The sequence below is a fragment of the Camelus dromedarius genome, chromosome 11, assembly GCF_036321535.1.
Source record: "Camelus dromedarius isolate mCamDro1 chromosome 11, mCamDro1.pat, whole genome shotgun sequence".
In the NCBI taxonomy this organism is placed as follows: Eukaryota; Metazoa; Chordata; class Mammalia; order Artiodactyla; family Camelidae; genus Camelus; species Camelus dromedarius.
In genome coordinates this window covers 34,003,798-34,025,782 of record NC_087446.1, presented here as the reverse complement: position 1 = coordinate 34,025,782, position 21,985 = coordinate 34,003,798, and the positions used below count along the sequence as shown (strand labels likewise).

Genomic DNA, 21,985 nt, shown 5'->3' with positions numbered 1-21,985 from the left:
GAATGTTTTTCTTGTAATATGCCCCTGTTAATATTGAAGTATTTACCAGTGCCAAGGTCTACCTGTTCTCCAGTACATTTGATGCATTGAACACATAGAATATGTTCCATGTGTTCTAAACATGGACATCCTTAGAACAGTAATCACATCATTCCCCTTCTCCATCCATTCTTTCCCTCTGTCTTTGACAGTGCTTTACCTTTAGTAGCAAAGCTTCATTATTCATTTTCACCCAGCATCCACTTCTGTCACCAACCCTAACACAGTCTTTTCTTAGGTCTAAAAGTTTCCCGGGACTTCTGAAGATCAAATTTTACCCTTTTCTCTTTTTGAGACAGGAAACACACCAAAAGTTCCATGAGAAGATGGCTTATTTTGCATTCTCCTAGAAACTTTAAGGATATTGGGCTTTTTCAGTCCCCTAAACACAGGGAAATTTTCTGACTACTTATTTGCAACATATCATTTACCTTTTTCCAGATAAGAATTCTGTATTGCCAAGTCTTTGGATAATGCTCTAAAATCCTTTTATAAAGACATAATCTCTTTTGTCCTTTGATAATAGAACACCTGGAGGTCAGGAATTCAAAGGATTTTCATTTTAAAGGTTTGCAGAATTTTGTGTCAAGGCCCATAGTGTATCTGCTCTCTTAATCTCTCATCCTGAATTGAAAATGTATTTCAGTACACTGGCAACTTTTGTATCACATGCTCACTTCATTTTTCAATTTGTTTCCTATTTTCCTGTTTCATAATATCTTTAGGAATTATCTGCTTTCCTTCGTTCCCACTCATCCTTCAACCTACTTGGGTCTAACTAGTTCCTCTGTTGCCACCCCATACAACCAGTGCCAAGGTCACCAGTGACCAGCAGACCAGAAATTCCATAAGCTGCTTTCACTTCACTTTGGCTTCAGTAAGTTCCAGTGCTCTTGTCAGCTGTCAACATGGTCCTCTTTTGGCCTCCACAGCACCCAGTTATCTTCCTGCCTCTCTGCTGCCCTCTCTCCTTGCCTGCCCATGCTCCTCAGTTAAACATTGGAGTTCCTCAAAACTCAAACTCAAAATACTTGATGACCTGTAAGTGTTGTTATCACAGGGCTCTTAATCATAGCACAGTTTCTGGTATTCATTGCTTTGTTCATTGCAACCCGACTTCTACTTTACTGCACAACGAACACATACATTTCAGCTGTCCAGTTCAGTTCAATTTTACCAATAATTGTTGAGTTACGTAGTTTCAATTGTTTCTTCACTGAATGGCACTGAATACCTCTGACCAGATAAATTACCCCATTCCCTATCCTCAGTTTGAGGTTTTGGTTGAAACAAAAATAGTTATCTCTTATTGCAGTAGAAAAATAAGATCTCTGTTAGTATCTATTGCTATATAATAAGTTACCCCAAATCTTAGTGGCATATAACAACATTTATTATCCCACTATTTCTGTGGAGTAGGAATCTGGGAGATGCTTAGTTTCTTAGGGTCCTCTGGTTCTGGGGTCTCTCACAAGACTACTGTCCTCTCACGATTCATCTGGGAAGAATCCACTTCCTAGCTCACTCATGTGGTTGTGGGCAAGATTCTGATCTTCAGGGGTTTTGGACTGAGGCCTTAGTGCCTCACAAGCTATCGGCTGAAGGCCTCCCTCAGTTCCTTGTCACATGGGCCCCTCCGTGAAGAATCTCACAACATGAATCTGGCTTCAGCAGCACAAGTGAGAGGACAAGAAAGTGCTAGCAAAAGACAAGAAATCTCAGTCTTCCGTAACATCCCATCCTTTTGCCTGTTCTATTCATTACAGTCAAGCCATTAATCCAGCCCAAACACAAGGGGAGGTGGGCTCACTGGGGCCCATCTCAGAAGTCTGCCTTCTGCAGATACACTGTATGATGATCTTTTCAGTCTCGTTCAGAAATCCAGGCTTCTCCATCATGGGATTCTCCCATCTTGGAGTTCTTTGAGAGCCTCCGTAAGGGTAGCGGGGAGGGATGATCCCAGATGTTCTATTGCCAGGATTGGAAGTGCGTCACTTACTTTAGACCACATTTGATGCACCAGCATTCAGTTTCATGACCCTCACTCAACTCCAAGGTAAGCCAAGAAATATAATCTCCTTTCCCAGGAAAAGGTAACAGAATTCCTAAGAATCTAGCCATTCTGTGCCAGAAACACCTTTTTCTGCCCCTCAGCTGCTGCCCTTCTTCATAGTAGAATTAATTCCTTAACATTTACTCCTTGAAGAAGCCTTTTATGACATCCTCTATCTGGGCTAGATTTCTAATTGAACCCTTCTGTGTTCCCTCTACACCCTATAAAACTACCTATTGACTAGTTTGTTTCTCTCTTATTCAGGATTAGGATCTTTGTCATATTCATCGTCATTTCCTAGGCATGGAGCATCTGGACATAGTAATGCTCAGTTAATGTTTATTAAACTAGACCAAGCCAAACAAGAATGCAGATTAAAAATCAGTCCCGAACAGGTCAGGCCAGGACTCCCAAAGACTGTTTCCAGCTGAGCACCTTTATATTTAAATGTTTTACAAAGAAGTTAGGCAGGTCCTTCATGAATATAACACTTACAACGTGGTGGCCTGCACTTTCCTCCAGTGACCTGCTCCCTTATGCCTCGTGCTTTCTGTTTATGAGTGGAAACCAGTAACCAGGCTGCTCTTCAGGAGTACATTGGGGGAAGGAATGGCTGGTATTTTTAAAGCTCCTTGAGCCCTTTGAAATGACAAAACCCAGTACATACAAAGTACAAAATAGCTACAGCTGTTTGGGCTGGAAAGCTATCCAGAGAACTGCTAGACATGAGAGTGGTGCAGTCCCAACTTACTCACAGATGCTCTATTCCACGGTTTTTATGCCATTTCAGAAAGCAAGAGGGCTGCTGCATTCTTCCTAAGCTAAAGATGGAGGATTTTTAATGTTAAAGTGAATTTATCTTAAAATAGTTTATTATGTAGACCAGAGAACTGAACTATCATTTTACTCATTATCCCCCATGACATTTACAGAGAAATATGGGAGGAATTCTGTGGGTAAATAGGTTCTAATCTATCACCATTCCCAGCAGCTGTCATCCTTCAACTTTGAGAAGTTCACCCCTGTTTAATAAAGAGCAATGGCTCCCTTGGAGGTATACTGCAATCAGTAGTAAGAGTAAAGGTATTTAGATATCTGAGCACTTCCTCTTCCTAATGTTAAGTCTTCCAAGAAAATCACAATTTAGAGTAGCAAAGGACCTTAAAATATCCAACTCAACCTCTCACCTGAGTCATTTCACAGGTGAGGATAAGCGTGGGTCGTATTAAATGACTTGCCTTGACACAGATTGTTCCTTAGCGACAGAGCTGGAACTAAATCCCAGGTGTCCATCTTCATGACATATTGCCTCCTGGGTCGGATACTCTGCTGTCTGTGAGATCCGACCCTCTGAAGATGCTTGTGTATTTTTGAGGAAAACTGTAAAAAGACAAGAAAGAACCAAATGGCTAAACATAAGAAAAGGAATTGTTTCTAAATTGGGTCTCCTTTTAAGTTTTCAGGCTAAAAAAGCAATTTTTGCAACTTCTGCAGACCACTAAACTCCCTTCTCAAGGCTGGAAAGGAGGGGATCTAAAAGCCCTAGAAAGTCAGGAAAGAGACAGACACGGACAAGGAGAGAGGCAGACACAGACCATGTCAGTTGTCCAGCAGCCACTGGGGTTAAACAGCTTGTTTATTCTTGTAGGTGGCCTTAGAGAAGCTTCACTAATGGTAAGAATTGCTGTTTCAAAGAAGGAAAGGCGTAGTAAAATAACTAAAATAATCTTATTTATTTTCTTTAATCTGGATAGAGAGGAAGGGAAGATGGGCAAGGAGAGAGCGAAAACACATCTTTAGAGCATTCACCTACACAGAGGTGACATTTTTATAGGATTAAGCCAGGAAGCAGCATGGTGTAATAGTTGGGAACATGGCTGGAGCTCCCTGAGTTTGATTTTACCTACCCCACTGGGGTGTTGGGAAATTTAAATGAGTCAATATTTGTAAAGCACTTAAAATGGAGCTTGGCACATGATATGGGCTATATTCATGTTTATTAAATAAATTTTTAAAAGAAGATTGAAGGTAAACTAAGAAAAACGTTAGGTTCCTTCAATCCATTAATTAATTATCTATTCATTTATTAGATATTTTTATGAAATACCTACCACATGCCAGGCCATGTTCTAGATGTTGAAGATATGGTGTTAGGAAACCAAACCTACAGGATCACTCTCCCCATGCAACTTATTTTAGTGGAGTATGCAGACAAAAAGTAGTAAAAAATATGTCATAGGTAAAGATTGTTGCTATGGAGAAATATGAAGCAAAAGAATAGACAGAGTGACAAGGGTGTATGAATGCTGTTCTAGATGGATAGATGAGGATTCACACCCAGGAAGTTTCACTGCGGCTCTTAACCACCTCACTGTGTTGCCTAACCCTATACTTCAAAATACAACGAGGACACTCAGGGATAATTCACTTACGGAGCCTTTAAGGAACTCAGGATTTTGCAAAAATGAACTCTCTTGAGCTTTTAGTTTAACCTAATTTAATTCTACGTTAGCCACCTACTACTTGTGCCACCTTGGATGAGTTACTTAAGTTCCCCCTCAGTTTCATCATCTGTAAAATGGAGATAATAATAGTAGAAAATACCACATTAAATTATTGTGAGCTATAAATTTAAAAATGAGTATGAAGTGCCTGTCTCTTAGAAGGACTAAGTTAGTATTCATCATAACCACTTGCACTTGTTCAATAAGTGCTCACCAAATTAACAAAACTCAAATTTTTGAAGTTGCTCTTGCCTAGGGCCAAAAAGTAACATAAAGGAACTCGATTACTGATATAAGAGTCTGTGGCTAAAACTGTCTGTGACTACATTGCAATAGCAAGCTTTCCATTTTTTCCATTCCCATTTCTCACAAGGCAGATTTTTCATTTTTTACATAAGAAAAGAGCAAACTTTCAATTCTGATCATCATCCACTAAATTAATTTTTGAGTACATTTAAGACTATTGTTTAGCCCATCAGGAGCTAGAAGGGAAGGTTTTCAAAATCCTAACTAGGCCTTCCTATCTAAGGGAAAAAAGGAATAAGCATAATAGCAAGAGGGCTTCCTGACTGCATCTCTTAGAGGTAATGTAATTAGTTCCCAGTGCTAAGTGGAAAGTGGGAAAAGAGTGGAGATGGTGAGTACTTTAAACAGCAAACAGTTCAGTAAATGTAGGTGGCGTAGAATGGGATGGAAGTGAACTGAGAAGTGAATGTTCAGACCTTGACAGTGCAGTTCCATTAAATTGCTAAAGACATATTTATTTCATAGAAAAACTGAACTATGCAAATTTACACAAGAGCTCTAAAACAACATACTCATCTTTTTAAAATGAGCCATTCTCCCCTACCTTTCCTGTACAATTGAATTAAGTTCTAACTGAATAGCTGAATATAATTTGGCTATATTTCTTATTTTTGATCAGTGGCACTCAAGTGAAAAGTCTCTGTTCAGTTTATATCTGCAAATGCCTTTACTTACATCTCAGACACAATGCAAGGAGGAAAAAAGATGAAATTACACAGTATCTACCTTCAGGGAGATTACTGTTTAGCAAAGGATGTCAGTCCAATATCTCAAGTGATTCTCATACAAAGCAGAGCATGAACGAACTATAACAGAAGTAAAAATACAAGCTTTGGATGTTGAATGGAAGGGAAGGTCTCTTCTGTTCAGGAAATCAGAAGGTTCCTGGAAGAGGAGACAGATAAATCAGAAAGCCCTTCCTACGCACCTTAAAAACTTCTTCATTGTGTGGAGTTCTGAGATAACTCATGACAATGCAAAGCAAAAAGTGACCCAGAGTGTTTGCTTAGCTTGTCTAGGCAGATAGATATGCTGCTTTTTTCTCATTGTTAATAACCATCCTCTGAAATACAACTAGTGCCATCAATTCAGCTACGAATTTCATCCATCACTTTGCCTTCAAGCTATAATGAATAAGTCAAATACTTCAAGCCTAAGGAGATGCCTGTTGTCAGCTTCAGTGGAGCAGGATAATCTAGGGACTGAGTTACTATTCTCCCACCCCTAAGCTAAGCACTTTTTCATTACGTGGTATTTTTTTCGCGGTTATTTTCTTTGTTGGTGGTCAATGGGATTTTAGATGTCCATCTTTTAGGTTCTAACTTGATGCTTGATCTTCCGTGGGACCTACAGTGAACACTCTGCCTAAGAGCCCACCTTTTGCCTTTGGAAAAATGACTAGCCATTTTCACTGTCTTCACAGATCTAGCATCTTCTATTTTAGTAAAAAGATGTTCAGCTTTTTTTTTTTTTTTTAGTTAACAGATAACTACTGCTCTTATCAGAGGAAATGCATACTCAAGAAACTGCCGGATTCCTTCTTTCATGTCTTCAAGAGAAAATACATTTTAGCTTTACTTGTTCTGTGAATTCATGGTGGTTTAAGTGCTAAATAGACACACTTTAAATGATTTTAAGATTGTAATTTATGAATCACAGAGTCCTAGCAGATTAATAGCTTCTTCTTCATCATCAGTTTTAACCCTCAACTCCTTCTCTATTAGAGGCCACTGCTTGATGGAAAAGGACTGTATTTACAGTTTTATAGTACTACGAGGTATGCTTATTCTAGGAATTTTTGAATGTGAAATTTTCTCCACAAATGTACAAGACCTTATTGCAGTAAGTATAGAGAAGATTGATTTCCCTAGCTTTCTCCTCTGGGACTCAATTACATCATCATCTATCAACATTTCTGGTGTCCACTTTCAACAGAACACTTTTCTAAGTGCTACTGATGTAGGCACGAAGTAACAATTGACCTTATATCCCAAAGTCCTTAACATTTCCAGTGAGGTTGGAGCCAAATGAAAGAGAGCCCTGGAGAACACCAGATGCATACCGTTTGCAAACACCCACATGCCCAGATGATCGTCAGTGAATTTCTGATTCATCCATCCATTCAATCAGATAGTTTGTTTTGGCCCTATGCTAAGTTCAAAGATGGGGATGAAAAAATAGATCAGGCTTTGTACCTGCCTCAAGGAGTTCTACTGACATTTTAGACCAAGATATGTCAAAAACTAAACTACTGTGTGAAAAAATGCTACAAGAGGAGAGAAGAGCTAGGTACATGGAGATCAGGGAAAGCTTTCTGGAGAGGTAGATGATACTTGAGCCAAATCTCAAAGAATTAGTAAGTATGTTCAACCAAATAGGTCATTGAGAGAGTCACTCCAGAGGATGCTGCCTATGTTCCTGCGAGGTCAAAAGATAGTCAGGAGAGATGGAGGCCCAGACTCACCCATCCTCTCATCTCTCTTTTGTGCACACAAGCTCACTTTCATGCACACACGCACATGTGCTTACACATACATAGTCAGGCATTCACTTACTTCCCCCTGTGTCAGCCCCAAGAGAAACTATAGAAGAAACTCTCCTCAAATCTCTCCAACCCACTCAAGTTTTGTTTCTTTTCTGAAACTTATAAAAACTTTGGCACTTAATTTTCTTGTTATTTGTGTATATTTCAAATGTATACACACAAAAATTACATATCCCTGGAAGGGAGGAATCTTAGACCCTTTTACATTTTTACAGTACCTAGAATGATGTTACATATAAATTTTGTGCTTAAAAATTCTTGTTGAATTAAATAAATAATAACCACTAAAACTATTGTTAGGATCTCTCTGCTAGGGATTTATATAAGTCTAGCTAAAAATTCTTAGTTACTTCGATGTCTGAGTTAATTAAAAATTCTGAGCTGACCATAACCAGACAAAAACAAAACCAGACTATGAGGCTGGCAACACTTTCCTAAGAGCCAAGCTATTTGTTGTGACTGCTGTTCTCATCCCAACGACAGTAGAATAGGTCTTAGATTATTCCTTCACTATAGATGTAAAAGGAGTTCTCAAGAATTCCAGGCAAGGCTTCAAAATGTGGTTACACTCCTCCACATATTCTAGACCTTACTGAAAATTTTCCTAATGAGTCATTCTGGGTCTCTCATGTCACATATGTGCCATTAACAAGACCACTTGCTGACTGTGTGACATTGGCCCTTTTCTGCCTCTCTCGCTCTAGCTTATTGTGGTTCATGGCTCCTGTCACCAAAGCTTGAAATAGTGCTGCCAGAACTTACCAAAAGTGCTTTCAGTGCTGTTAATACCCACTGAGTGTACCAAACCTGCTACCTAATGGCTGCCAAAGGCTGCTTTAGAGCTGCAGGTGCCCAATGTATCTAAGGTACTGATGTCTGTGCTACTGGCTACGATGCCCAGTATCTTCCCATTAAGAGCCCTTAAGCCTATGCCAACTGAATGTTCTGCCAATGTCACTGAAGCTTGCCAGGGTGGGCACCATTACCAACTATTGGTGCCCAATGTTGAGGGCACCAATATCTGCAACATGGCACCATCCCTGCTTGCTGATGAAGTTGCTGGTGCCAATTCCGCAGATTCCTTTTCCCTAGTCCCGAAAGTGTTTCATGATACAGCTTTTTAACTGAAGCTGCTTCTTCTTAAGGCATGGTCCATGGGAGATAAGCCAGGGGCCAGCAAGAGTGCCAGTTTCTGAAATCCATGCAGAATCACCCATCCCCTCTGACACGTGTCTCTTGTTCCAACAATCAAATACATATGCCTTGGCTGGCTTCTTTGAACAGAAGAGTCTTTTGAGGAGCCTGGATTGCTCATTGAAAACAGACCCATGCAAGACCAACCCTGCCAGTCATCCATACATTCCCATGCGTGACAGATGATCACAGCTCTGTTCAAGCTGAGATGCATGCCACACAGATGCTACCATCAAGCTGACAGATTCCCATTCCATGTTAGAGAACAAGGAGAACTTTATTTTGTGTTTCAGGAAATCATCTGGAATCTGACCACTTCTCACCACCTCTGCTCTAGCACCCTGTCCAAGCCACTAGCCCTGTGTCCCCTGCACTCCTTCTATGGCCTCTGAACAGGCCTCTTTGATCCAACACTTCCGTGCCTCCCTATGAACTATTCTCAACACAGCAGCCAAAATGATTCCTCTGAAATATAAGCTAGATCATGTCACTCCTCTTTGCAAATTCTTGCACTGGCTCCCTGTTTCCCTCAGATTGAAAGCCAAAGTCATTTCAAGGCCTTCAAAGCTGAACCTTATCTGGCCGTCGGTTCCCTCTCTGTCCTGTTCCTCACTCCTTTCTGCCTGCATAGGCTGCCTCATCCCCACTGGTTTCCTTGTTATTCCTTGAACAGACAGCAGGCTCACGCCTTCCTGAGGGCCTTGGTCTATCTGTTCCCTCTCCTTGAATCTTCTCCCTCTAATTGCCAATAAAGCCAATTCACTGTCTTTAAATCTTTGTTCCAATTTTGCCTTCTGGATAAAATGTCCCCTAACCACCCTCTTTAATACACAATCCCTCCCACATACACACACACCCTCCACTCTCCTGTACTTTCTCTTCTATTCACAGCACTTACCACTTTCTGACATAATTTCCTTATTTATTATGCTTGTTAATTATTGTCTGTCCCCCAACTAGAATGTAAGCTCCACAAAGGACTGACACCTTTGTATGTTTTATTCACTGATACATCCAGAACAGCACCTATAATAGAGTAGACATGCTCTAAGTGTTTGTTGAGTGAATAGTGAATGAATGAATGAGTAGAAGAGTGGGTGGATGAATGGATGGGTGGTTGGACAGGTGGATGGATGGATGGGTTGCAGGTCCTCAATTTTGTATTTGTATTTTAATGTTTTGCCACCATACATATGATATCCTTTGTACTTCCCTACCCAAGCAGAATGTAAGTTACTCATTTGCATACTGCTGACTTTGGTTTTATGATACATTTATCTGTTTGCAGTACTTCAGTGGGTAGATGTTATTATGCACATGCCCAGAAGCTCTGAGAAAGGACATGGTTTTTAAATATCACATAAATAGAATTAGCATTCAGAACATTCATTATCTTTTGAAGACTCAAGTTTGGGGAAATTTTTTTATGTTGCGACAACAACATGCAAACAATTTTCCTGAATGATAGTAGCAGTTAAAGTTCCTGTTTTAAGAGCAAAGCAGTGTGCTACATAACCAGTCTACCACAGAAGCACTGTATTGCCATCAATGTCAGAAAACATGTAATGACAGAGGAGAAAAAAGGAACCCTGTGTCTTTTTCTAAATATAGTTCATATCAGCGGCCAAGCTTGAAAATGTGAATGATGGTGGGCATTGTTCAGCACCTTATTCTGGTTGCAATAAATCTTCAACTTTAATCTGAGCCGTTGTTTCGTAAAAAGGCTTTGCAACAAGGAAATATATCAAAACAAATAGTGATGTTTAACATAAAGCTCTAGGGTCAACATGATCTGAACAAGGATTCTAGAAATTAAAAGAAGGGGAAAGCATGTGCTTTTATTGAATTTTTTTTAAACATCCATTTTACCAAAAGCTTCAGAGAGAAGAAGTACAAGAGAATCATTGAATAAAATCATTCAACTCCAATGACCATGTTTGCATGTGTACTGCATAGTGGCTCTGTTGGTCCTTTCACCCATGTCTCCCCAGGTCTTACCTGGTGGATAACTACCAGATTGTCGGGTGATGCTACAAAGATCAGTTCCTCTGAATGTGCACAGAAGCAGCCTGATTGGCAGTCTGCTCACACTGCTCACAAAACGATGAAGAGATTGTTTCACGGTTGTTGCTGTTGTTGTTGTCGTCATTTTTTTCTACCAAGATTTATAGAACTTGGTTGTTTCAGCAACTTCACTGTTAGCTCCAGTGCCTTTGATCAACGGGTTGTCCCCTAACCCTGATGGCTAGCGGGTAGACTAGTCTGGCTAGTGCTTCTATTTTGTTCACCAGTCAACTCTACTGTGCTGTCGGAAGTTGATCACCATGTGTCTTAAAACCACCTTTTATCTATGCATGCTTTGTTGTCATTGTTTCACTTCCAGTTTACTCTGCAGCCTAAGACATGTCAAAATAAGGGATACCTCACGCCTTCTCACAGCTAGACCTTAGTTTGCTTCTTTTATTATAAACTAGAAATCACAGGGCATTAAAAGACTGTGCCCACTCCAAAGCACTTCACTCTCCCTTTGTTCCCTAAAAATGTAGTGCCAAATAATATCCAGATAACACCCCTTCATGCTCCTGCCCTATTCATAAAGCTGGGACTCTTCAGTTGTCTGAACACTCAGGGGACCCTCAGTCAGCAAGGTTCAGTTGGTGGCAGGACAAATTAGAGAAGGTACTATTATCTGTAATTTTAAGTCCATAGTGACATCCAGACACAATTCACTTACTTATGATAATTTAAGCTTCTCCCAATTCTTTTAGAGAAATTGTATCCATAATGGAGTCTAATTCCAAACAAAGGGGCTTAAAGCGACAGATTTGTACATGTTACATGTCTCCGTCCCTTATGTACAACACAGAAACGTTGTCACACCCTGCTTCCTAACAATAGTCCTGACAACAGAAGGAATGTCGTTACATGAAGGACCCAGAGTCTCAGACTCCGTAAAGGATATTCCCCCAAAGATCACTGAAACCCCTCACAAATGAGATAATGTACGTGAACTCACTTTGGGCTCTTTAAAGTTTCATGTGATTGGTAGGTAATGTTCTTATCAGTAATTGTCTTACCCATTTTGTAGATGTCTCTCCCAGCAAAGTTATACTGCCATAGCACTTAGATGGTGATGGATAGACTTTTTTCTGGGGCCCTGTGGTCAGTGGATCTGCCTTTCTCTTTCATGTTCAATCAGTCTTTTAAGAGCCACTGATGAAACAGCACAGTGATGTCTAAGTCCAGGTCTCAAAGCCTGAGGAGTTCTGATCCTCACACTGCTTGATAGACCCACATTTGGACTTGACAGGACACTGCTAGCACTGCTTGTCCTGGTTTATTTTCAGGGCTACTGTTAGTCCAAGTCTTGGGAAGCAGCAGGACAGAGCAGAAGAGGCTAGAACAAGGAGCAGGAAGAGAGGGAGGTACCCAACAATGTCAGCTGCCTGTATTATAAAAGCCTTATCAGGGAGTCTGAGAGTACAAAGCACATCCAGGTGGGAAAAGAGAAGCCATAGTCTGTTGCAGCTTCACAGGCAAGTTTAAGTAGCTGAGCCTGGTACATCAGGGATGTTGCCCCAGTAGGCTTCCAGAAATGGTTGTCAGGTGTGTGTATCCAGAGAACAGCAGGCCACACAGAAGGCTGCCCGTATCCACGTGAGGAACTTTCCCAGCATTTCACATACTAGGATCCAGGTCTCACCAAGTCCAAGCCAGGGAGCTCCTGGACCCTTACCACTGTCTTAACACAGATTATAATCCCCCAGATTATCTCCAACTATGCCTCTCATGCTATAATTTCCAAGAAAGGTGAGCAAAATCCCCAAAGCCAAAGGCAACCCCTCTACCCCACCCCAGTCTCCACTGTACTCTCAGACTCATTCCTTTATGTCTCTGACCTTCCTCAGCCCTGAACCCTCATTTGTTGCTCCTTTCCATGCCTTTTCCTTGTGCTTTTTAAAAACTTCATCTACCTCATCTTCTTCCCATACATACTCCTCAAAAGAATAATTTAGACTGTACTTTCTACGTCCTCATCTCTAACTCATACCTCAAACCAGCGCAGCACACCTTACTGTTCTCAGTAAGGTGACCCACTTACCAGATTCCTATGAACCCTTCTCCTTCCTTGCCTCCGTAGACCTCTCTGCAGCATTCTACCACTGCTGCCCAGAGCCTCCTTGAAACCTCATTTCCCTTACTTTTCTTCTTGTCTGGAGTATTCCTTTTTTGGTCTCCTGAGGCCAATATCTTTCACTTTGAAAATGTTGATTAGTCTTCAGGCCACTTCTCTTCTCACATTACATACCCTCTTCAGTCCCATTCATTCATGAATACTCACTCCCGCTTATGATCAAAATAATATTTACTGAGTGCTTCTGTGTGCTGAGCACTGAGCTAAACTCTACTTGCATTGTTTCATTGAATACCTATTCACAGCCCCGAGAGGTGGGTATTCTTCTTATTTCTCATATTACTGATGAGAAAATGGGTGCTTAGGAAGGTTGAGGAGTTTACTCAAGGTCATACAGCTAGAAAGTAGAAGAGACGAGACTCCCACCTCTGCTGCTGCTGATGCCCAAAGTTGTGTGTCTTCTCATACCTCTCCCCCAAATTTAACATATATTCCCCAACATCTTTAATTTCTCATGTGTCAAAGTTATTCGTGTCATTTCAGTCTATTTTCTTTTCTTTCTCAGCTGGTGATACCACCATGTACCCTGGTACGAAAGCTAGGAACCTGAGGTTCTACATTTTCCCCCCCTTTATCCCTTGGATAGTTGTCACAAAGGGATGGTGGTATGATTGACAGAAAGATGCCAACAAAGGCAGTTAAAAGAAATGAAGTTAAAAGAAATGGCAACAGATATGAAAACTTACGTTTTTACGAAACAAAAGACAATGCGATGTACTGTCAAATGGAAGTACAGGCTTCCTTTAAATGTTCTACCTGAAGTTACCTTATTTAATTTTCAATCCTGTTTTTATTAGAGGAAAGGCTAAGCCGCTAAAACAGAGACCTCCTACTGGTTTAAAGAAAAGAACACTTATTTCTCCCTTGCAATAGTCTTACAGTGAGCAGTCCAGGTTGACAAGTTGGCTCTGTTCTACGCAACTCTGAAAGGGCCCAGGACCTTCCAGCTGTTGCTCTATCACCCTCTAAAGCCCTGCTGTTCAGAGTATGGTCCATGGACTGACAGTATTAACATCACCAGGAAGCTTGTTAAAAATACAAAGTCTCAGATTCTCCCTTCAACCAACTGAATTAGAATCTTCCAGGTTAAGGTTTTCCAGATGATTCTCATGTACACTAAGATTTGAGAAGCATTTCCCAAACTCTAGAATACTGTTTTGTCCATGTGGCTGAAGCTGGGCTGCAGGCACTGATGTTGCCACTCATGGGAAGATTTAAAAAAAAAAGCAACTCTATGGCAAAGAACCTATCTTTCAGGTTAAAGGTGACCTGGAAGTTACACACAACACTTTCATTGGCATCCCGTAGGCATCTTATAGAAGCAACCAGCAGAGAAGCTAATCTATCTTGTCTTTAGTTGGACAGACACATGCTCAATTGAAGTCCCATTACTGTGGAAGAAGAGAGAATAGTTTCTGGTGGACAGCAATGAGTCTCTGTCTCAGTTTTGTAACACTTTTGGACATAAAAATATCTCAGATTTGTTACTGACTTTTTGGGGTTCCTTATTCTCATGATCTAATTACTATGCCAATACTGTAATGCTGGCTTAATAACTTGTTGCACTGAGAACTATTTTTAAAATTGAATCCCAAATCTATTATAATATCATTTTTTCTTCTTTTTATCTCCTTTTCCTATTTTTGTTGTCTTCCTCTTGTAAAACTTTCCATCTTGTGGCTCTATCACTTTATAAGGTATTATCCTTGTCTGAGCAGCCAAAGCTGCTTTCAGGCAGAGAGAATGACATATAATACACATATGTCCATACATCTATGACTAGCCCAGAATATTTCAAATAAAACTAAGAAGGTAAGAGAAATAAAACTAATGATCATGTAATCTTACAAAACTCTTCTGAATCACTGGTTTTCACATATTTCTTTTTAAGGCAGAGAAAGCTTTCCTTCCTCTTCGTATGTGTGTAAAACACTTAAAATATAGGTTACTCAGTTGAAGTCAACTGGGCAGTCTCAGAGCCTGGGGCCACTCAGCTGTCCTGTAAGTGACCGCCTTGAAGCCCCAAGATTCCACAGAGCTCTGCCCTTGGGTCAGTGATCTCTGCCTGCTGCATCACCTGTCATGTTAACAGTGTGCCCTCTCTGAGGCCAAGTTGGCTTTAAGAGGCTTCTGGAGGAAAGTCAATGCACACTTGGGCAGAATAACAAGACATCAAGACCAACAAGGAAGATGTTTGGTAAAATGTACCAATCTGACCTCATTTTCCCAAGACTATAGCTTTCTTCACTGCTATCTCCAATTTCTGTCCCAGCTTAGGTTTTCCCCAGACTTTGGGATTCAGCTAGTTGAATCCAGTTGCCTTGTTGTGAACCTCTGTTACGATTGCCTGCTGCCTGCCCACCACTCTGCCTCTCAGATTACAGCCTGTGCCTGACTCCCATTCACACTCAGCAGTACAGCAGGCCTGGAGCTGTACTGGAGCTGCCTCTGTCTAGCCTTGTCCTGCCAGATGTTCCTGCTGGGAAAAGAGTTTCATCACTGCTAATTTGAGAAAGCAGGCACAGTGCTCTTTGTGGGCGCTGCTGCCACTCATGAAAAAAGTGTGGATGTCATCTGACCTTTAGCCTGATGTCTTATCCTGTACTATTTTTGTTGATTTGTTTTGCCTTTGGGCTTCCTTTTTCTTTGCTGAGTAAATAAATCTGACATGAATTTGATATTAATCTATAAAATATAGAATTGTAAGATTTAGGAATTAAAAAAGAACTTTGAGACCATGGATCTAATACCTTCATTTCATAGATAAGAACACTGACACTTAGAGAGATGAAGGAACTTGCCCATAGTTACACAACTAGTTAATAGGATAGTCATGACTGCCGGGCTACAGAAACAAAGCCCAGTACATTTTGTAACACAGCATACTACCTGGAATTGGTTCTTGATATTTAGTAGCTTTAAATAGCTGTAAACATGAATGTTAAGCCCTAAAAACAGCCCTCAGTTTCATAACATGTAATACAAATACAAATTTCCCCCACAAATGGATGCCACTCCACTAAAATTAATTTGTCATTTTATCTTCATGTGTTCATTAAATCACTTAATTTTATAAACATTTAGGAAATGCCGGCCATATGTGAAATGGCTACTGAAGTGGCTAAGACCTTGTTTCTTCACCAAGAGGTTGACAGTCTAAAGAAGATATTCGCATCTCTAACTAGAATAGAAAGCAGACTTTAATAGAGCTATAATATAATTTTATACAGTTTATTACAGAAATCTAGTGGAAGCTGTGATTAGTTTTGACTTGGGAGTAAGGGTAGCTTTGGAGAAAGCATCACAGAAGAGGCAGCATTGAAACAAGACCTTTTAGGAATGGATAGAATTTCAACAGAGAAAAGGGGAGAAATAGCATTCCTGACAGAGGCAATGGCGTGAGCAAAAGTATAGCAGTGTACTAGAAATCCAATGGATTCTGCCTCAACAATCATATTCATAAAATAAGGGGTTACTTAATTTAGGATTAGTGACAATGCAGTACCCGGATGTTTCCTAGATGACATTCACATAGCTTGGGTAGGATGTTAATGTTACCTTAGCATCTCTAGTCTTTCTCAGTCTCATGAAGATGCATTTGCCAGTGGATTTATAAGTTAAAGAGCTTGGAATATTTTATGGGTCAGTTTGGTTAGGCCACAGTACCCAGATATTTGGTCAAACACTGTCTAATGTCACTGTGAAGGTATTTTTTAGATGAAATTAACATTTAAATCAGTAGATGTTGAGCAAAGCAGATTACCCTTCATAATGTGGATAGATCTTGTCCAATCAGAGAAAAAGACTGAGGTCCTCCAGAGAAGATGAGGAAATTCTGCTCCTGAACTGCCTTCAGGTTTGAGCTCTTCCCTGGGTCTCCAGCTTGCCCTGCAGATTTCACATTTGCCAGATTTCAGACATGTGTGTGTATGTACACAGCCTATTGGTTCTGTTTATCTGGAGAACCCTGACTAATACAAGTACCAAGGGTTTTGAAATAAAGAGTGACCATGTTAATTTTCCCCTATACATCAAAATTTCAGTGGTTTATAGCAACTATAAGTCCGTGAGTCAGCTGTGGTTCAACTAACTTCAGCTTAACTCACCTGAGCTCCATTGAGCTAGGGAAGACTCCAAGCTTTGGGTTAGACTTTGGTTTACTCCACAAGTTTTCATCTTTCTCCTGGGGCCAGCAGTTATTCAACTACTTAGCACTTATTTTTCTTGTGATAGAGCCTCAGAACGCAAATATATGAGTAGATCACAGGAGCACAGAGGCCTCATCTATATACTGATGCTTCTGCCTGTTCCACATTAACTTAGATGAGAAACAGAAGGAGTACCCGTTTGTGAGCTGAAGGAAAGAAATTTTTGACTTGTGTTGGTGATAGCTATAGGACATCTATGTGAGATATTTCACAAATGGCTGGAAATTTATTTGTATCCTACATCTCAAGAAACCAGTCCTGGAGAAACACTCCAGAAATAAAGGCGAAAAGCATTCCAAGCATAGAAAATGATACTGGCAAAGATACGAATGTGTCTTGCACACACAGTTCATGTTCTTGGAATGGCTAGCAACTTAATTTACTGTTGAGACATGCTCATGTGTCATTAGGTTACACAGCGTAGTGTGAGGTTAGGTTGAAAAGATAAGTTTGTTCTGGATCTCAGCTGTCCTAGAATGCTGGAATAGGACATCTGGGCTTTTATTAAGAAGGAGCCACTATAGGTTTTTGTGCAAGGGTTGACTTGGGAGCCTGGTTTTTCAGAAGACTGTTGTAGCAGCATGGTATAAGCTGGACCAGAGGTGAGGGACCAAATGGAAGGCTGTTGCATCGGTTTTCATAAGCACCAACAAGAACCTAAACAGGGTAGTGGCAGTAAGAACAGAAATGAAGAAACAGATGGAAGATTTGCTTTGAAAGAAATTATTGTGCAGCACAGTAACCATTCTGCATATCATTAAAGTTAAGTTTGTAACTTCCTTTGGCACTAATGGTTTCCTTTCTTCAGGTATGCAGAGCCTTCATAATTTATTGGTCATATGTTCACATTTTTTAATTAAGAGTTATAATTTCTGTGAGGGAGAGACTATGACTTTTATTCTCTACTCTTCCACAACATTCATCAGAATAGGTACTGGCTAAATGTTTCATGAGCTTTCATGAAAGCTGCCCCTACACACATTCAGGTTCTCTTCACTCTTGCCCTCTACTCTGCCCTCGCATCTCATCCTCCTACCAAATATATCCCTCCCTCTCACCTCCTTAAAGTTGATCTGGGAGAACTTGCCTCACAGGAGTAACCAGATTTTAAGTAGTTTGCATTCAGTGACTTTTTTTCCAATCCTGCCTTCAACCAAGCTCAATTGATTCTTTCTTTACTATTTTTTAATGTTATCTCAGACATATCCAATAACTTTCCAGTTAGGTAAAATATTGAAAACTCAGTTCCAATCCATTTAAGCCTCCAGTTTTATTTTCTCCCCAACCAGTTTAAGCTTCCCCCAAGGGTCTGGTACCTCTCTTCTGATTCTAAATTCCCTAGTGCTGGAGCAAGAAGGAAAGATTTGGGGGAGGGGGGAGGCAACCCACTTTTAAGTGGGTTTGCTTTGCAGAGCTCTGGTGGGTTTCTCATCATTGCTCTTTGGCTAACACTGACCATCAACATCCTCTGCATGGCAAGTGGCCACTAGGTGCTCTCTCACAGGAATGGTGTGTGAGTGCTTGGGGTGTCCTATGGGGACCCCACTGCACAGTTCTCTGGTATGGGACATCTGACTCTATTCTAGCTTGACTTGTCAAGTCTCCCTAAGCATGTCCCCAGTATCCACTGCTGGGGTGGTCAGTTTCTTGGATAGTAACAACAAACCTTCCCTGCTAGGCTGTTAATTTCAACTCTTATTGAGTCTCTCTTCCTTCTTTCTTTTCCTTTCTCCAGTTATTTCCTTGTGTCAGCCAAGGAGTTTCCTGAAACTGGGGTAATTGTTCAGGGTAGCAGGGTTGGTTCAGCCACTTCTTAATAAGTCCTGGAGAATGCCCCTAGCCCCAATATTTTGGTAATTCTCTGTAGAATATGAAGGTATTTAATACCTTTGAGCCTCTTCTTTGGGTCCTAGCCTCCAATTTTACACATATATAACATCGGTTATTTGCAACTGCTGCTAAACTTCATTTTGCAAATCCTGAGTTGTCATTCACCTTTGCAACTACTTTGTAATAAACACTGAATTAAGTAAACACTGAATTAAGTGTTATGTGAATAAAAACTGAGTTAAGTAGCTAAAAATGGGTTGGTCGATGTAAAAATAAAACATGAAAGTCTGATGCAGTTCAGATTCTAATGCAAATAATGAACTACACTGTAATGTTAAAACAGAGGACATTTAAACCTCAAATTGGAAAATCCAATGGGGAGTAGATGAATAGGAAAGAGGAAGGAAAAAAGGGAACTTTAAAATGAAGGAGTAAATATAATCCCAGAAGAAAAGAGAGATAAAAGGGCTGAAATATTTGAAAATATAATTGCCTTGACCTTTGATTGATCCCGACTAGGAAAAAAAAAACAGCTACAGATGATGTTTTGGGTACATTTGGAGAATGTTAATATGGATTATATATTAGGTAATATGATTTTATCAATGTTAGATTTCTTGAGGGTAATGATACTGTGACTTTGCAGGACAATGTCCTTGTTTTTGGAGATGCATGCTGAAGTATCAAGGGGTGCAGTTTCATGATGTCTGCAAATGGTTCCGGAGAAAAAATAAATGTCTTTCCAATGATCCACCTAAAATTAAAAAAAAAAAAAGTGTTGTGAATGAGTGAGTGGGAATAGAGAGAAAGACAAAAACCAAATGTATTAGCTTTTAGTGCATTGAGGTCTGGGGTATTCTGGAAGATATGGACATGGACCACTGAGCTCTCCCTTCAAGGGAGAACCTGCCCAGCAGCAGGGAGAGTGATCAGCAGACAGCCTCCAGCTGTCAGCATCTCTGGGGCCTGCCTCCACTGCAGAGAGCTCTCACTGGAGCATGCTCCTCCCAGGGCAGCCACAGCCAGTGTCAGAGGTGGCATACACAGCCTACTCATATCTGCCTGGCCCCGGATACTCTGGTAGCATAAACTGTGCCGGAGTTCCCCAGCAGGTTCATAGAGGCTTCGTCAAGCCCCACCACAGTTTGACCCCTCTTCTGCCCAGCCCTGCTTCCTCATCCCTCCTTTCACAGTATTGATCCCTAACAAACACTATGCAACAATCACTCCCCAAAAAAGGAGCAAGGAGAATCTCAAAAATGAGAACACTGCATAGTGACAGAAAACTAACATGTTTGAGATTAAAATCTGAATCCCTGATGCGCAGACTAATCTTTTCGCTGCTCACAAATCAGAGTCATATAGATTTCCATTAATATTTATCTCCTTGAATCTGAAGGAAGAGGAAAACCCATGTTGTATTTTGCCCAGTTTTGCTATTTCCATCATGAATTTCACTGAAGGATCACATCAAGTTGGTGAGGTGCCAGCTGTCCTTAATAAGGGACGTGTTCCATGTATGGTATGCATGCAGAGCAGCCCAAGTCTTAGAAGTGAGTTACTTCAAAAACCAAGAACTGCAAATTTATCTAAGATTTCAACTAAAAGCCAAAGGACTGGAATAATCCATACAAAATTTTAAACCCAGAAGTTTCTCTTGCTTAAATTACTTTCACACTCCAGTTTAAACTCAGAAACATTATGCTGCTGTCACACTTCTTTGTTCTCCTAAAGTAAAAAAATAAGTCTGTATATAGCTGACAAAAAATAGGAACCTGTCTGCCAGCGCATTCTCTATTCATGTCTAACATAATGTAGAGTCTATGCAGAACACATGGTCTTTAAACACCCAAAAGCCTCCTCTTGACTGGCTTACCACAGCAGTATGTTTCTCCAGCATGTTTGCGCTACCTACAATACATGTCTTGAATAAGCATGAATTCCTTTGGATGTTTAAGTCATGCAGTATTTTCACATGCTTTGATGTTGTGCATATGAGAATTATCATCTACATTTTGGGAGTACAGTTCCTTGTGCCTTCAGCACTGAATTTAAAATGGCTCGACTGACATCATTTTAAATTCCACCCAACAGAATGCCAATAATGTCTACAACAGAAGTTTGACAGATTTAGCTCTCTCAAATATGGAGTTGATTTAGCAGCTAAATTGAAAATTTCTGGGTGCATTTTTGAAAACTAATTCAGCGTGAAATTATTAATGATTTAGAATTATGCATAAGGTATTTTGGGTTTCCTTATTTTCTTATCCAGAAAGATTTGTTACTTTGTATCAGATAAATTTCCAAGCGGCAAGATAACGTTCTGTTGTTGGAACACAAAGTAAACAGCTTAAATTAATCCTAGTGTGATTTTTTTTAAATTACAGATGAGACCCATTGGCCATGATGGCTACCATCCGACCTCCGTTGCCGAGTGGCTGGATTCCATTGAACTAGGTGACTACACCAAAGCCTTTCTAATTAATGGCTACACATCGATGGACCTGTTGAAAAAAATCTGGGAGGTTGAACTTATAAATGTAAGTTGGTCTCTTAAAGACACCTTAGCCATTCAACTCTTGGCAATTCCTATTGTAGGTAGGTAATTTTTCTTTCTTTGTGACTGTTCGGCCATCCAACAGGATTTACAGATACACCTTCTCTTTTGAATAGAAGCCTCTCTTGGTTCTAGTCAAGCTCCACTATCACTGTCTTTCGGAGTTTTAGTGTGGGAACTCAGAAGACTCTCAGGATGTTTTATATTAGCTCAAAAACCTTCCCAGCACTTTTAGGCTTTCCATTTTTGGAAATTTTTATCACTTTAGGGTATGGGCATGATAACAAACATGCTCCCATTCTATTCTTTGTTCTTATTCATTGCCAAAGATTAAAGTTACCATTTTTAGTTTTCTATCTCTGTTATGTTTCCTTGTCTCTATTCCTTAACTGTGTATATAAACCCCCTACTTGAAGAAACCGCTTTTGTTCTTATTATATAAGCTGCTGTAATAGCAAGATTTTATTTTCCAGAGCTCATATTTAATCTTAAGTTGTTTGTTTTATTCATACACTTGGCATAGACTTTCTAGAAAAACTGGCCAATGTACGTTG

At 40.2% G+C, this 21,985-nt stretch overlaps 1 protein-coding gene across 9 annotated transcripts in view; it reads left to right on the top strand.

The window, feature by feature from the left end:
• ANKS1B (ankyrin repeat and sterile alpha motif domain containing 1B) overlaps positions 1 to 21,985 on the top strand; it is an 857,966-nt gene that overhangs the window by 566,919 nt on the left and 269,062 nt on the right. For all 9 annotated transcript variants that reach the window (XM_010989991.3, XM_010989990.3, XM_031462969.2 and 6 more), the window contains one exon: positions 21,262 to 21,414. In XM_010989991.3, coding sequence (XP_010988293.3) covers positions 21,262 to 21,414 — 153 coding nt within the window. The remainder of the gene's footprint in view (positions 1 to 21,261; positions 21,415 to 21,985) is intronic.